At 39.4% G+C, this 18,283-nt stretch overlaps 2 protein-coding genes across 10 annotated transcripts in view; one reads left to right on the plus strand and one right to left on the minus strand.

The window, feature by feature from the left end:
- LOC134223873 (flotillin-2) overlaps positions 1–18,283 on the minus strand; it is a 619,172-nt gene that overhangs the window by 583,249 nt on the left and 17,640 nt on the right. The gene's annotated exons all lie outside the window — the stretch shown is intronic.
- Positions 2,676–17,056, plus strand: LOC134227442 (glucose dehydrogenase [FAD, quinone]-like). The gene is made up of 3 exons (XM_062708935.1): positions 2,676–3,088; positions 3,263–3,493; positions 14,662–17,056. Exons 1-3 carry the CDS (start codon positions 2,926–2,928, stop codon positions 16,152–16,154), a joined length of 1,887 nt encoding a protein of 628 aa, XP_062564919.1. The 5' UTR covers positions 2,676–2,925; the 3' UTR covers positions 16,155–17,056.

Below are 18,283 nucleotides of genomic sequence, written 5' to 3' on the forward strand. Positions count from 1 at the left end.
TACATAAAAAATACATTGCACAACTATACTCAATAATTGTCGTTCATCTTCTTTATATTTTTAACGGTTATCGTAGAATCCTAAGCGAACAAATGCTTATCTTTGAAAGACACAACTGCAGCAAATACAGGTTACGTGTCTAAACAGCAGAGTGACTTCAACTGCAGAACTAACCTTCGAGGAAGAACATATCATGTTCACGCGCGGTGACATAAAATCGCATCCCGTGTGTTCAAGCATGATCTGCACCAGGCGGCTGTGTAGCGTGGCGCTGTCGTATGTTTTCTTGTTCCCAAAACATTTGCCCGTCTTTGTTTACTCTTCAACTATTCGCTACCATTCATGCAGGAGAGCCATCCGTCCATCTATCAACAGTAAAACCATGGAGCATTTATTTTCCGCCGTCTCCTATGAGAAGCTCCACAGATGGTGAATCTATTCATATGTTACATTCACTGGCGTAACAAGGGAGGGAACAGAAGAAAAGATCGCAATTTAATCCGCGGGTCCGATATTGGATTGATGTCAATCAAGCAATGGCGATTTTAATGAACAATCATTCAAATCAAATCTTGCGTTTAGAATCATAGAGGCGTAACTGCATTTATCGATTTCTCTTTATAGATCAATGTAGCGAATTGCAGTAGTTTGCCAGAGATTTAATAGTTTGATGTGATAAAGGGCCCTTCTTAGCCATGCGGTAAGACGCGCGGCTACAAAGCAAGACCATGCTGAGGGTGGCTGGGTTCGATTCCCGGTGCCGGTCTAGGCAATTTTCGGATTGGAAATTGTCTCGACTTCCCTGGGCATAAAAGTATCATCGTGCGAATGCAAATGATATACGAATGCAAAAATGGTAACCTGGCTTAGAAACCTCGCAGTTAATAACTGTGGAAGTGCTTAATGAACACTAAGCTGCGAGGCGGCTCTGTCCCATTGTGGGGATGTAATGCCAATAAGAAGAAGAAGAAGAATGTGATAAAGGGTGATTGCATCTTCCACCAGAAACAATAATCACGGTTGTAGCTTTAGAAACAGCAGAGTTATTGAAGAAATATCATGAAGATGAAGAGAAATCGATCAATACAGTAACGCCCCTATGATTCTAAGCGCGAGAAATAATTCTTCAGGTTCTCCACCTGATCGATCTATCTTGCTAACTACATAACTCTCCTTCATATGCCCGTTGGATTGCAATCGGGAACCATTTGCATTAGATAATAATCCCACAAAAGTGTGCAGTGTGAACAATGAATCTATGACAAAAGGTCGAAATGACAAAACATCAAAAGGTTATTATTATTATTATCTTTATTAGAGACTTGCAGTCCTAGGATGACTCATCTCTTATACGTCGAAAGGTACAGGAGGTCGAAAAGACAAAAGGTAGAAGGGGATAAAAGATCAAAAAGTACAAAAGGTAAACAAAGAAGGAAGGGTAAATATATCGGGCTTATAATTATTATTTATTTATTTCTCAGACTAAGCCCGGAGTGTCCTGTGCAATAAATAAAAGTCTTATCCATTCAACTCGGTCTATGGTTGCACGTAACCAGCCCCGCAGTCTGCGGAGGGTCTGCAAATCGGCTAATGCCCCCGTGACCAACATCTAGCAACATCTAACATCTAGGATTGGATCTAACAGCCAAGGTACCGGTACTATAAGTGTTAACCCGATGTAGGTGATGAAACCAAACATGCAGTAAAACATGATGGACAGCAAACGGCCAAGTTAAGCTTAGGGAACGTCCACAAATTAAGTAACGCTTAAAGGGGGGAGGGGGAGTTGAGTGAAGTGTGACGATCCATACAAAATTTTCAGATGCTCCATACAAAAAGTGTGACATAGGGGGGCGTGGGGGTTTGAAAAAGTCAACTTTTTGCGTTACGTAATTAATGGATCTTCCCTTATTGAAGCATATTTTGGCAAAATAATTTCAATGGTTGTAGCACCACTAGCATTCTATTACTTATGCTTGTTGCTGAACAAATTGTATTTGAAAATTTAATAGCATTTTAAAATTTATAAATATACAAATATATATCGTTAAACATATTAAGACGTGATAAGAAAATTATTTTGAGCTTTTTAGTGGAATGTTTTCACCTGTCATAAGACGAGTTTGAACAATCCCATTGAATTCCACCACTTAATTGTATCCTGACAGATACGTATTTCGACCTCAACAGTAAGGCCGTCTTCAGTGTCTTGTACTTGACTCGACTTCGAGTCAAGTCGAGTCAAGTACAAGACACTGAAGACGGCCTTACTGTTGAGGTCGAAATACGTATCTGTCAGGATACAATTAAGTGGTGGAATTCAATGGGATTGTTCAAACTCGTCTTATGACAGGTGATATTAAGACGTTTTAGGGTAGGGTGCGCAACGTTAGCCATAAGTACGTGGGTATATTCCTTATTTGAGCTATTCTTTTAACGATTAGAAAATTAAACCCACAAGATTGACAAACATCCACGTATGAACCACCTTAGACCGCTTATGCCAGATATATGTACATCGCGACAAGTAGAGCTTCGCGCACTGAACCGGCCATAAAGTTGGGAGCCAACGCCACCGCTATCTATCTTGTCCCCGCCGCCGCCAGTCGCTCGGTCGGTCATCCGACGGCGATGGTCAACGATGCTAATTTTCAAGTTCACGGATAAAGATGGAACCCGATCGTCAGCCAGCGCAGACCTCAAGTCCTTAGTGGAAGTTTAGTCTTATGCGAGACGTCCGCCAAAGCGGAAGGAATTTAAGTTTGGTGAAAGACTTCCGAAAGCACGGGCGTGAATGCTCGTAATGTGAAATTCGGAGGTGTCGCTATAATAACGGTAGAATAATAATTTATCGCATTTGTCAGTTTCGCGAAATCGGTGTCGAAATTCAAGCAGAGCATATCAAAGTGGTGATCGGCTGGTGAAATGGGACTTTCGATGAAATTGTGTCTGTTCGCGGTTGTGATTGTGCTCGCGTTTATAGGTTCCGGGGATGCATTTTTCTTCCTGCTAAAGTCATTGGCCCACATCGGACGGTACGACACCGGCTACGATGACCAATACAACTATGTGCAACCTACTTACGACAGTAAGGCGACAATTTTTTTTTTATTTTTATTTTGCCTCCCATTTAGCGTATAATGAAAAGTGAAATTCGTCGTACAGGTTGGCACGCAGCGTGCCCCAGAAAGGCATCTAATTTATTCGCATACTTGATATCGTTTTATTTGTTTTTGTTGATCTCACGTTGCGACGTAAACAGATCCACAGGTGAAGGAGGTTCCGGAGTATGATTTCATTATCGTGGGAGCTGGTCCTGCCGGGTGTGTGCTAGCCAACAGGCTGTCGGAAAATGCTCGATGGAAGGTTCTATTGCTGGAGGCAGGACCTGGCGAAAATGAGCTCAGCAACATTCCGATATTGACGACGTTTTTGCAGAATTCACAATACAACTGGGCCGATGTGGCGGAGGCCCAAAACGACTCTTGCTGGGGTAGGTACGAATAGGACTGAATTATTCTATTGAATTGAATGAATGGAATGATGATGTGATAACTAACATAGTTGGCACATAGATGAAGTGCACGAGCCTATAAATATTTGAACACAAAACACTCACAGACACTGAAATTTTCGCGACTGGACAAGCTTAATTAGCTTATTTTATTGAATGTCAAGGACCATAAAATATACGGTTTGGGTATTCATATGTGATGCAATCATATGCAGTGAAGATGATTGATATAAATACACAAAGATCAATTTAATTGAGATGAGTTCAGAATTAGTCTATGACAGTGAAGTTACTCTAATGTGTTGATTAGGTCATTCTTTCCCACATAGCTATTTTCGCACATGTATAGGCCCTTCTTCGGTAAGAAGCGCGACTACAAAGCAAGACCATGCTGAGGGTGGCTGAGTTCGATTCCCGGTGCCGGTCTAGATAATTTTCGGTTTGGAAATTGTCTCGACTTCCCTGGGCATAAAAGTATCATCGTGTTAGCCTCATGATATCCGAATGAAAAAATGGTAACTTGGCTTAGAAACCTCGCAGTTAATAACTGTGGAAATGCTTAATGAACACTAAACTGCGAGGCGGCTCTGTCCCATTGTGGGGATGTAATGCCAATAAGAAGAAGAAGACAATATTACAAATTTCTGATGAACCGCCAGTCAGTCGATATATCTACGTCTGAATCTTCGAGCATAAAATCGGATAAGTCGGATAAGTTTTGAAAACTTATCCTTGAAATATCTGAATGTTTCCAAAATATTCATTTACAAATCTGATGATTTATGCAGAAATTAGTGTTTTATTTGTATGGGTGCCCCTCTTCTAAGGGAGCGAGGAGTGATCTCGAAACATCATAGAAACATTTCTTGTCTTCAAAAGCCTCCATAAGCCAAATTTAATTCCATTTGCATGATTAGTTCTCGAGCTATGTAGAAATTTGTGTTCCATTTTTTATGGGAACCATCCCCCTTCTAGAGCGGGGAGGGGTCACGAACCATTGTAGAACTATTTCTTGTATTCAAAAACACGTTGTCCTGCATATTAGGCGAAAATGCGTATTGTGATCTGCTCATGCGAAATTTCCATACGAATCTCAATTTAAGTTTTTCACGATTTACTCATCCTTTACCCTAAACTCTTCAGCAGATAGCAGAAGTAATGAAGAAGGATTTATTAGAAGAAGATGGATAAAAAGGGGTGGATTATCCAGCTGTTTTTGAGTTATGCGGATACGAACACAGATAATTTATTTTTTGACATGAATTTTTGAGTATTTGTAAAGACGTAAGGGGTCATTTGGTCCATTTATATTGGCGATTTCTAAGAGCACATTAATGAAATGTAACAAACAGCGTATGGTAGAAATCCACCAATTACCTATAGTCACTGCTCGGCTAAGTAACCTAAGTTGGAGGAATTAGGAGGAGTTTTAGAAGCAATGATCGAAAGCAAGTGGAAAGTAGCATCTATATTCAAATGTCAAACAGGTCCATATCATAAACAATTTCAATAAGAAGGTAATTTATACATGCCAACCAAATACAGGGGTTGGACAGAACGATCAGTCAGGCAAAATTTTCTCAAAACTCAAATGACCATAACGCTGTTCAATTTCAACTCATTTCATTATTTGGTTCTGCCAGGTTTCGACGGGGAAATTCATCTAGACTGTTCAGACCGCCGGATACCGGAGATACTCCGCATCGTTTGAGGGCACGTCAAAAATGCTATTTTTTGGTCGCTTGTGTTTTTAATATGAGTGAAATATTGGCTCTATTCATATTTTTACAGAAACTAGAGTTTTTTCTGAGATTATTAAGATATTGACGTCACAGATCGGTAGACGAACATCTGAGATATGGCCGTTTCAGTGAAATCCGTTAAACCCGTTCTGCGCAAAGTTGTTGAACATTTTCCAAATATATCAATATGGGTATCAAACTTCATGGTTTTTAAAGTTCATCAAGGCCATTAACAATGTGAATATTTTGGTGTAAGGGAGAATGATCTAAAATGCACCCATGGAGAAAATAGCCCTATAATATATTTAAATATAGGGTACACGGCTCAAACCTTGGCCCAATATGCTACGGTTGAGCACATTTATCGTAATAAATCTTCATATAATGCATTTCCGAACAGAATTATTCCATCAGCTAGTTTACTTACTTTTGTTTTTGACACCAAACAGCAAAAAACGACGATGAATGTTCACAATATCTCATTTAAACCAGCGAAAGTCTCGAGCGAAATGGACAAAATGTTGACACATTGTCCCTATCAGGTGAATATTTTTTCAGCCCACATGGGACGAATGATTGTTGATTTCGATCATACGAGAGATAAGGATGGGTTGCGGTTGAATAAAGGCAGCATGCGAAAAAAAATGGAGAAAATCAAAACATCTTATTGAGCGTGGATTCTAATTGATTGCATGTAGGATACTACCACATTGACTGTGAGAGTGCGTTCGCGTGCGTGCGAGAGTGTTTACATCTAAACAGATAACACTGAATCAACAATTTGACGCCACAATACACGGTTCGAGGCCGCATCTCTCCATCCTCGAATGCGCCCCACGCCCGCCAAGTCATTTTGCACCTGGTCTGCCTACCTTGCACGCTGTCTCGCACCTTGCCGGATCGGAAGCGAACACCATCTTTGCAGGGTTGCTGTCCGGCATTCTTGCAACATGTCCTGTCCATCGTACCCTTACCCGGCCTTAGCTACCTTCTGGATACTGGGTTCGTCGTAGAGCTGGGCGAGCTCGTGGTTCATTCTTCGCCGCCACACACCGTCTTCTTGCACGCCGCCAAAGATGGTCCTAAGCACCCGTCTCTCGAATACTCCGAGTGCTTGCAAGTCCTCCTCGAGCATTGTCCATGTTTCATGTCCGTAGAGGACTACCGGTCTTATCAGCGTCTTGTACATAACACATTTGGTACGGTGGCGAATCTTTTTTGACCGCAATTTCTTCTGGAGCCCGTAGTCCACAGATTATGCGCCTTCGTATTTCACGACTAACATTGTATCAGCCGTTAGCAAGGATCCAAGGTAAACGAATTCCTCAGCCACCTCGAAGGTATCCCCGTCTATCGTAACACTGCTTCCCAGGCGGGCCCTGTCGCGTTCGGTTCCGCCCACAAGCATGTACTTTGTCTTCGATGCATTCACCACCAGTCCAACTTTTGTTGTTTCACGTTTCAGGCGGGGGTACAGTTCTGCCACCTTTGCAAATGTTCGGCCGACAATGTCCATCCCTAGCATCATACATGTTTCAAATAGACCGCGGCAACTTCTATATGAACAGATTTAGTCACAATTAAGTCGCAGCAACCAAATTTGCTTCGATTGCACAGTGGTCCAGGTAGCATACAAAGCGGTAATAAGGTGTTCAAGCCGAACATAGCAGAGATGGAAATAAACTTTGTTCTACAAAGTTGCTCCTAACGGTGAGGGGCTTTTTGAGGTTTTCATAAAAATTAGGGTGGGCCACATTTGAAAAAAAATAAATATAAAACTTTTTCATTTGCAGAGATACGGCTATACAATGTTCCGCAAAGTTATAGTTCAGCCAGATTCCAAGAATTTTGCTAAAAAAATTATTTCTCTAGCTCTTAAATTGACTGATTTAGAGCAATTTTCCCAAGTTTACTTAGGGTGACCCTCAAAAAAACAGTTTTTTTGCTCTAACTTTTTTGTTTCAAATTTCTCAGCAATGTGATGTTCAGAGCACTTTTAGTGCTTTGCAGGGCGCAACTTTTCATGGACTTAGCGTTGCCATATCTCATGCGGATCAAAAGTTATTGAGGTTTTTCTTTGAAAAAAACGTTTTCTTCTAACGGCTGTATTTATGAATGGCGCAAACATTTTTTCAATCTGTTTTCTCGACCTTATTCTACTACTTTCAGGCTTCATTTCAGGGTGTTTAAATCGAGGGGGTAATTGAAAATAACCCCATATTATTGCAATGAAAAATTACCGTTTTTTCCATTTTTAAGCACTAATTTTCTATTTTTAAGTGTTTTGTTTCCATGGCTTACTTCTTGATATGGTAAACGCCACACCATTTAGTTATAGAGCCTGAGCAGAAGCTAATATCTTGAAAACAGCAGTTTTTATGAACTTGATATGAATAAGAGGTAACATGACAAAAAATAATAACAAAAATTAATATCCAAAATAAATACTTTAGGCATAACATTATCAGATATTTTAATACAAAACAAAAAATAATTATGTTCTGCCTTTGATATTTTAATACAGTCAAACCTCCATGAGTCGATATTGAAGGGACCATCGACTCATGGAAATATTGAGATGAGGAATAGCAAATCTTTGGAAAGCCGTTTGAAAGGACCATCACAGTAACCCAGAAAATATTTTTTAATATGGCATAATTTGCTTCCATGAGTCGATATCGAGTCATAGAACATCGACTCATGGAGGTTTGACTGTAACAACATATGTTATGCTTTGAATATTTTGTATATTACTTTTTGTTATTTCGTATCTTATACATGTCAGTAATTTTCGCTGAGACCGAGCCACTATTTGCACGAGGTCTTTGAAAATGCCCAAATTTATGTTCATTAGAATGCTTTCGGCGAGTTTATTAGGGATTCGAGTTAAATTTTTCAGAAAGATGGACCCCTCGTTAGTTATGGACGAAACCACTTTTATGGACCCCTCGATTTTTGTCAATTCTTGATTCACCAAAACTGTCATAACTCCAACATTTCTCAACCGATCTTATGGATCAGCATATCGTTGGAAAGAAGAAACGTGTATCCTCAATTTGCAATAGTAACAATGGGGCAGCCATATTTGATTTGGCTGCCATCTTGGATTTATTTTTAAACTATTTTTCTGCTAGATTTGCAATCACCGATTTTGAATATCACCACTTCGATGGAAATCTTAGCTTATATAGAGCTTTGTGTTCAAAAATCTCAGGTGTATGTTTTTTCTATCAAAAGTTTTGTACGATTCACCAAACTATTTTTAAGGCCCATCTGACGAAAGAACATTATTTATACAAACAATATGAGACTACGACATCAGTTCATTGATTTCATACACTATTCTACGCCAAATATATTTTGAAAATGAAGAGCATGTCTACAGCAGTAATTTATTTGGAAGGCTCAAAACTTTAATCCAATACCAAATCCAATATGGCTGCCCCATTGTTATTATTGCAAATTGAGGATACACTCTTCCTCTTTCCAACGATATGCTGATCCTTAAGATCGGTTGAGAAATGTTGGAGTTATGACAGTTTTGGTGAATCAAGAATTGACAAAAATCGAGGGGTCCATAAAAGTGATTTCGTCCATAACTAACGAGGGGGGGGGTCCATCTTTCTGAAAAATTTAACTCGGATCCCTAATAAACTCGCCGAAAGCATTCTAATGAACATAAATTTGGGCATTTCAAAGACCTCGTGCAAATAGTGGCTCGGTCTCAGCGAAAATTACTGACATGTATAAGATACGAAATAACAAAAAGTAATATACAAAATATTCAAAGCATAACATATGTTGTTATTACAATATCAAAGGCAAAACATAATTATTTTTTGTTTTGTATTAAAATATCTGATAATGTTATGCCTAAAGTATTAATTTTGGATATTAATTTTTGATATTATTTTTTGTCATGTTACCTCTTATTCATATCAAGTTCATAAAAACTGCTGTTTTCAAGATATTAGCTTCTGCTCAGGCTTTATAACTAAATGGTGTGGCGTTTACCATATCACAAAGTAAGCCATGGAAGCAAAACACTTAAAAATAGCAAATTAGTGCTTGAAAATGGAAAAAACGGTAATTTTTCATTGCAATAATATGGGGTTATTTTCAATTATCCCCTCGATTTAAACACCCTGAAATGAAGTCTGAAAGTAGTAGAATTAGGTCGAGAAAACAGATTGAAAAAATGTTTGCGCCATTCATAGATACAGCCGTTAGAAGAAAACGTTTTTTTCGAAGAAAAACCTCAATAACTTTTGATCCGCATGAGATATGGCAACGCTAAGTCCATGAAAAGTTGCGCCCTGCAAAGCACAAAAAGTGCTCTGAACCTCACATTGCTGAGAAATTTGAAACAAAAAAGTTAGAGCAAAAAAACTGTTTTTGAGGGTCACCCTAAGTAAACTTGGGAAAATTGCTCTAAATCAGTCAATTTAAGAGCTAGAGAAATAATTTTTTTAGCAAAATTCTTGGAATCTGGCTGAACTATAACTTTGCGGAACATTGTATAGCCGTATCTCTACAAATGAAAATATTTAATTTTTTTCAAATGTGGCCCACCCTAATTTTTATGAAAACCTCAAAAAGCCCCTCACCGTTAGGAGCAACTTTGTAGAACAAAGTTTTTTTCTATCTCTGCTATGTTCGGCTTGAACAACTTATTACCGCTTTGTATGCTACCTGGACCAATGTGGATTGTGCTGCTTGGGATATCATCCGCGAAACAAATAAATTGACTGGATCTGTTGAAAATCGAACCCCGGCTGTTACACCCGGCTCTCCGCGTGACGCCTTCTAGTCACCTTGTCTTAGTCCTTGGCGCGATTCTAACGAACTGGAGTGTTCGCCCGAAATCTTCACACAGTTTTGCACACCATCCACCGATGCTTTGATCAGTCAATAATTTTCCATAGCTCTGTTGTCGAGCGGCCGTCAACGAAGCCGGCTCGATAACTTCCACGAACTCATTAACTAATGGTGACAGACGACGGAAGATGATCTGGGATATCACTTTGTAGGCGGCATTAAGGATGGTGATCGATCGAAAGTTCTCACACTCCACGCTCACACTATAAATACGTATTATAACAATTACTCAACCATTTGTTATCGCAATCTAAGAGCAATATCAGTGTTGTAGAGTGCTTAGAAATTAACCTCCATAGAAATTAACAAAAGATCTACTTTTTTTAAGCTTCTGTGTAAAATACAAAAAAAATTAAACCTCCCAATGTCAAGAGATGCCATCTAAAAAGTTTGCCTTTAAAATCAGTCACTGATGTGATGTTGATTATCCGCATCACTTAGTGATAAGCGCAGCTCTATGAGCTCTTAAAGTTGACCGGAAACCGATTCTTCATTCTGAAAAATGTACACTTGCCATCCATGGGAATTGTAAGACACCAACGATTGTTTTGCTTACTGTATGCTGAACCAACTATTTGCATAACGTTTTGTGATAACGTCTCATCTCTCAAGAACGAATTTAAAAGTTTTTTTTAATCCTTTACAACTTCCAGAGAATACCATGTCGATGTCAACGTAGAGTTAATGCGTGGTGCTACATTGCTTTTGCTTTCATAACGCTACGAAAAACACGATTTGGAAAAGATCAAAAACGAATTTTAAGATTGGTAATTTCACGGAACCATGCAGAAAATGAATTTGTGGCAGTTCAGAGGCAAAGGATCAAATTTATTACGGCATTCCACATAATTTCGCTTTGTTTAGTTAAAAACCGCTTTTTTCTGACGAAATTTTTAGAACTTACCAATACAAAGTATAAAAGCAGATGTTGGCAGCTCCGAACGAAATTTTACAATTCGAACCACCGAAACGGATTTTTTTCTGTGAAATCGTGATTGATGATTACTATACTGCCGCTAACCGCAAGTCGAGCACATCTGTATATGGACGCCCATATACAGATGTGCTCGACTTGCGGTTAGCGGCAGTATATTATTGCTTTGTTCAAGTGATTTTTAAAATTAGTTTAAATTTCATCACTGAAATTTAATTACTTATGTTGATATGATTTTGGTAGTTTAAACGATTAAAACATCAAAATCCACGGCAGAAAAATCTTACAAAGTAATTCTGTTGTGAATTATTCCTTGGTGGTTTTCAGTAATCAGTTTGATGTCATATTTTAAAATTTAGAGCAAAATAAATATCAAAATATGACAATTACATTGAAAATTTCAATTTATTGACAACATTAAAATGTGTTTTATATTTGCTTTAATTTTGGACATCTCTCGAATAAGAAATAATAGGAAACAAATTCGGAAACTTGGTAAAAACGGGACATGATGAGTTAAATTGGGATACGTTGCACACTAAGGAAATCGAACAAATATGGTACAAAAGGCTTTTCATTAAAAAATTGCAAATAAAAAAGACATAATCGAAAAATTTGGATAAAATTTGATGAAACGAATCATAAAAATGGTGCGAAATAAACGTGGATTGGAAATGGAAAATTTCAACATATTGGCAGATTGAAAGATTATTGCTATAAAGAGCATTGCTTCAAATGTATGACTGAACATAACGAAATGTTTTTTATTTATTTATTACCAGACTAAGGCCGGAGTGGCCTGTGCAATGCATAAAAGTCTACTCCATTCACCTCGGTCCATGGCTGTGGAGGGTCCGCAAATCGTCCTCCACCTGATCGATCAACCTTGCCCGCTGTGCATGTCGCCTTCTTGTTCCCGTCGGATCGTTGTCGAGAACCATTTTCACCGGATTACTGTCCGACATTCTGGCTACTTGCCCGGCCCACCGCAATCTTCCGATTTTCGTGGTGTGAACGATGGATGGTTCTCCCAACTGCTGATGCAACTCGTGGTTCATTCGCCTCCTCCACGTACCGTCCGCCATCTGCACCCCACCATAGATGGCAGTTTCCTTTAGAAAATTCTCCCAGTGCGCGTTGGTCCTCCACTAACATCGTCCAGATCTCGTGTCCGTAGAGAACTACCAAACTAATAAGCGTTTTGTGGATAGTCAGTTTGGTACGGCGGCGAACTCTATTCGATCGGAGCCGAGTCCAAGGTACGGACGATTTCCTACCATGATGCATCACCAAATTTCTCTGCTGGTATCGTTATCGGCGGTCACCAGTGAGCCCAAGTACACGAATTCTTCAATCACCTCGATTTCGTCACCACCGATAGAAACTCATGGTGGGTGGCTTACATTGTTCTCTATTGAGCCTCTTCCTATTATGTACTTCGTCTTCGACGAGTTGATGACTAGTCCAATCCGTTTAGCTTCGCTTTTCAGTCTGATGTAGGCTTCCTCCATCCTTTCAAAGTAACGTGCCATGACATCAATGTCGTCGACGAAACCAAATAAGGGGACGGACGCTGTATTGCTCATTGGTGCGCAGCATATTGGAGTATGCTGTCTGCGTGTGGTCTCCATTCCACACAACGCATATCATTCGTATGGAGAGAGTCCAGCGTTGTTTTATTCGATATGCCTTTCGCCGACTACCCTGGACGGATCCAGTGAACCTACCCGATTACACAAGCCACTGCAGACTGATTGCATAAGATACGCTTTCTTCGGGACGGACGAACTTACAGCGGCTTTTCATCTTCGATTTGCTATGTGCTGGACTCCCCCAGTTGGTGAATAACGTTTCGTTTTATGCTCCTTCTCGTCAGCTGCCTGATTGTCAGATGCGCTACTGTTCATTAGACGCCATAGAACTTCCTACGGATTCAACAACGCCTTCTGGATATTGGGTTCGCTGTAGAGCTGAGCGAGCTCGTGGTTCATTTTCGCCGCCACACACCGTCTTCTTGCACGCTGCCAAAGATGGTCCTAAGCACCCGTCTCTCGAATACTCCGAGTGCTTGCAAGTCCTCCTTAAGCATTGTCCATGTTTCATGTTCGTAGAGGACTACTTTTGTTACTTCACGATTCAGGCGGGTGTACAGTTCTGCCACCTATGCAAATGTTCGGCCGACAATGTCCATGTCATCCGCGAAACAAATAAATTGACTGGATCTGTTGGAAATCGTACCCCGGCTGTTACACCCGGCTTTCCGCATGACACCTTCTAGCGCAATGTTGTACAACAGGCACGAAAGTCCATCAGCTTATCTTAGTCCCTACGCGATTCGAACGAACTGGAGTGGTCACCCGAAATCTTCACACAGTTTGCATACCATCTACCGTTGCCATTGATCAGGCTGGTAAGCTTCCCAGGGAAGCTGTTCTCGACTTCAGCCAGGAATACAGTGTGGAATTACGTAAAACATTCAAGACAGTGATTAATAATAAATTAAAATACGCTTATTGTTATGGAAACATTAAAGCTAAAGCTCGAGTTACTTAATATCTGGTTGCACTGTTTATTTTCTTCCTGCGTTTCTAGCGGTCCATTTTTTAATGTTTGACAGCAAATTGTTTGGGGAACTCTGCTCTTTCTTTCTGACATATTTTTCTTAAAGCCTGTTAACATAAAATAAAGTTATAACAAATGAAAGACGAAAGAAGAATTGTAGTTTGTGCAACTAGTTGCAAAAAAAGTGATTTTTTCAGCACAAGTTGACGAACTGTAAACCAGGTATTATGATCATGAAATTTGTAATTTACGCGTTTTGCCTTTTTTACACTTTTTTAGTTTACTTACAATCTTCAGTGTATAAGCAATTTTGCTCTTCGTAAATTAGGTTGGACAACATTCCCACTTCCATCATATGAGGCACGCAGCTTATAAACATTCAATCTTTGAAAGAGCGTCGTGAAACTGCAATGGTTTCATTTATTATCGATATAGTTTCGCAGCGTATTGATTCAACAAACATTTTATCGAAATTAAATTTCTACACACCATCTCGACAACTGCGTCATCGACATACATTTTTAATTAATCACTGCCGTACAAATTATGCAAAATTGGGACCTCTCAATCAGATGATGGCCATCTATAATCAACAGTGCGAAACTATTGACTTTACAATGTCTCGGCAGAACCTAAAAAAATATTTTGTCACAATTCGAAACCTACACATCTAAATTTACACTAAATCCCAAAATTAAACACTACTTAACCAAAGTATTTTTATTTTTATTCATTATAATAACGTTTTTATAGCATTCAGAAAATAAAGAAAAACATGTATATTGTATATGTACTAGTCTACGTCGGTTGACGAAATAAATGAATAAATAAATAAATAAATAAATTGCAGAAATAAAAAAAAACTACGTTTTGTTATCTTTACACTAATATCATTTTGATTGGCTTCAATATAACGGATTTTCGGACTATTGTACTTTTGTTAATCCTAAAATTCCTGCCGAAAAGAAGAAATTTAACTTTTACCTTAACAATGAACAACACCCTAATTGTTTATTGAATCCTACTTTCAGGCATGATTGACCAGCGATGCAGCATTCCCCATGGCAAGGGTCTCGGTGGTTCAACGCTAATCAATTACATGGTGTACTCCCGAGGCAACCCAGCCGATTACGACCGTTGGGCTTCGATGGGCAATCCGGGCTGGTCCTACAACGATGTCCATCCATACTTTCTCAAAACTGAACGAGCATCCTTACGGGGGCTGGAGAACTCCTCCCACCATGGATTCGGTGGAGAACTTAGCGTAGAGTTTCCACCGTTTCGTACGGAACTGGCTCGAACCTTTGTGAAAGGAGCGCGTGAAATTGGGCACAAGAAGATTGACTACAATGGCAAATGTCAGGTCGGGGTGTCTTATGTGCAAACAAACACCATAAACGGAATGCGTCAAACCGCGTACCGTGCCTTTATCGAGCCAATACTAGCAAACAGACCGAACTTACACGTTAAAGCATACAGTAGAGTTACCAAAATCCTTATCAATCCGAATACTAAGACTGCCTACGGAGTAACGTACACAAAGAACTTCAGGAATTTCGATATACATGCACGTAAGGAAGTTATTGTTACTGCTGGTGCCATAAATTCGCCTCAACTGTTGATGCTTTCCGGAATTGGTTCTGAAGATGTGCTCCAACATATAAAAGTTCCTGTAGTACAAAATCTTCCAGTGGGACAGAACATGATTGACAGTATTGTGTTCAATGGGTTGACGTTTGTGCTGAACGAAACTGGACGGGCTTTACTCACTGATAGCAGATTCCAGTTGAATTCTATCGCAGATTACTTTAAAGGACAAGGTCCTCTGACGGTACCGGGTGGAGTGGAAGCTGTAGACTTCTTACAAACCAGCAGAGCTGACCAACCTGGAGTACCGAATGTTGCAATCATCTTTTCAACAGGATCGCTGGTATCTGATGGAGGACTCGGTTTACGCAGCGGAAAGAGAATCAAAACAAGCTTATATAATAAGGTTTACAAACCTTTGGAGACTTTACCAAACGATCAGTGGACTGCGACGGTGGCTTTACTCCATCCCAAGTCAAGAGGATACATCAATCTGCGTAATGCCAATCCATTCAACAGTCCCAAGATACACACAAACTATTTGACTGTGGAGGACGACGTGGAAACGATGCTTGAAGGAATTAAAGAAGCGGTAAGAATATCTAAATCCCCATCGATGAAACAATACGATGCACGAGTTCTGGGAATTCCGCTTCCAAACTGTAAGCAATATCCGATTACTGACGACGATTACTGGCGTTGTGCCATTCGGACGCTTTCCAGCACGGCATATCAACAACTTGGCACTTGCAGAATGGGACCGCTGGGCGATCCGAAGGCTGTTGTTTCAGCCGATTTAGAGGTACATGGAGTAGAAAACCTGAGGGTAGCCGACGTGAGTGTTGTTCCAACATCAATTTCCGGGCAATCCGCTGCTATTGATTATATGGTTGGGGAGAAGGCAGCGGACCTGATAAAACAACGTTGGACATCGTGATAAATGATGGCTCTCTACGCATTAGTTTCACATAGCATGATTTCATCTCAAATCTTACAATGTAAGATGATTCACAAACACATAAGATAATTTATTTATATCATAAATTTTAATTATACTAATTAATCAATGTATATGGCTGTTTGTCCGAAAAATTCTTTCCAAAAAAGTTTCCTCAGAACAACATGCTTTGGAAAACCATATTTTGTTTACAAGTCACACTTTGATGGAAAACCCTTCGCAACCGATTTTTTTTACAAGGCTAATACCAGAACTAAGCAATACATATATTATCAAGGACCACCATTCGAACAATGTTCACATTTCAAGTGATGCTGCATTTTCTTTCATAAGTTAGATTACCCTCCGCTTTCATGCAGCATGAATTAATTTAGATCCGATTTTTATTCAATGTGAGCCGCCCAGAAGTGAGGCAAACCCTTTTTAAATATACGTTTGTTAGCGTATTGCATGTCCCCTCAGTTTGTTAGAGAGTGATAAGTATTTGTATGTTTCTATCTTCAACAGAAATTCTTGCCTCATCGCATGTACCCTTATTTTGAACTATATATCATCCCTGTTTAAAACCAATGTCTATGTGTTTTATTAAAAGTCTGATTATTTTGTCTTTTCTCATAGATCACAAACTTGAGTTAATTGCATTGATTAGTATCGGAAACTCTCATATAAAAAACTGGGGAAGTTCATTTAAAACACTAAGTTGTGAGTCGGCTATAAGCTAATTGCCATGAGCAATAAGCTTGCAAAAAGGCGTAAGCGAAGATTTCTCAATGAAAACGATAATAACTGAAAAACTACACATTTGCAAAGATAATTGACTAGTACATAAAATGTTGAATTTTCATTGCAAAAAAATATATATATACTACAATCATAATGATTGAATGACTCATCAAGCGTCAATGTTTTACCATTTTATCGAGCTGTTTCTTTTTCCCTTTTCTCCCCTACTAAAATCTGTGTACATTAGATTTCGGGACAGGTTATTATTAATATGCACCCTCTTTGCAATGGATACTGAGAGTGAATTAATCCCGCTCAACGGGAATTAGCCGCTACCGCGAAGGTTTCCACTCCACCCTCTTCATTGTTTACAAGAAAACAAGAAAAAAAATAGGAAGAGGGCCGTTGAACATTTAGCGCCGTGAATGCCGAAGGGGTTGTTCATTTGCTGAGAGCTAACTACAGAGAGCTACTCCACTAAATACATGCATATGTCACGAAAATACCTACCTATTTAAAGAACAGTTTATAATTCACTACAAGTGCTACTAACAACAAAAATAGATTGCAAAAACTTATTTTGGGTATTAAAGAATTTCATGGACTGAATGGCATATGTTACTGATCATTATATAGTAACTGACAGTCATCGACCGAGCAATAGAAAATATCCGATTTACCAGAAGGATAACGAGTTAATTCAGTGAAAAGTGATTCACAACTCATCATACATCAGTCAGCAAGGTGTGAAAAATGGTACACTCAAACCTCTTTTTACGGAACGTCTTCATACGTCACTACATTCTACAGGTCGTTACTTCATAGTATAGGTCTTAAGGACTACACTGCCGTGAATCGCATATCTGTCCCATCTTTGCTGGGTTTCCTATTAATATGGGACAAATATGCGATTCACGGCAGTACACGTGCTCCCAAGAAAAGGTTTTCTATTTCAAAAAGGTTCATGCCCTTTTTCATTCATAGGGCCAAATTGAATAACCCATCAACAAATTTTCCAAGTCATTAAAAAAAATTTCTGAAGCACTTGGCCTAAAATATGCAGCATAACTAAAGGTTTCTAATAACTTTTAAACAGTGGTTGATGGCCTTGTGATCCAAAGAAGAAAAATGATGTAATTCCAACTAATGTTGTAACTCAGTTCAGATTGAGAGCTGCTATCTTGTTTTAAATCCTATATGCTGAGTGTGATCCATGGAATTGAATTGGATAAGTCTTCAACATTTGTTCCATTTCAGTTCATCTAAAAATTCCCTAGAATTCAAACCTTTTACGGCTCCTCCTTAGCCGTGCGGTAATGCGGTAAGAGGCGCGGCTACAAAGCAAGACCATACTGAGGGTGGCTGGGTTCGGTTCCCGGTGCCGG

Source organism: Armigeres subalbatus, chromosome 3 (genome assembly GCF_024139115.2).
Source record: "Armigeres subalbatus isolate Guangzhou_Male chromosome 3, GZ_Asu_2, whole genome shotgun sequence".
Classification (NCBI taxonomy): Eukaryota; Metazoa; Arthropoda; class Insecta; order Diptera; family Culicidae; genus Armigeres; species Armigeres subalbatus.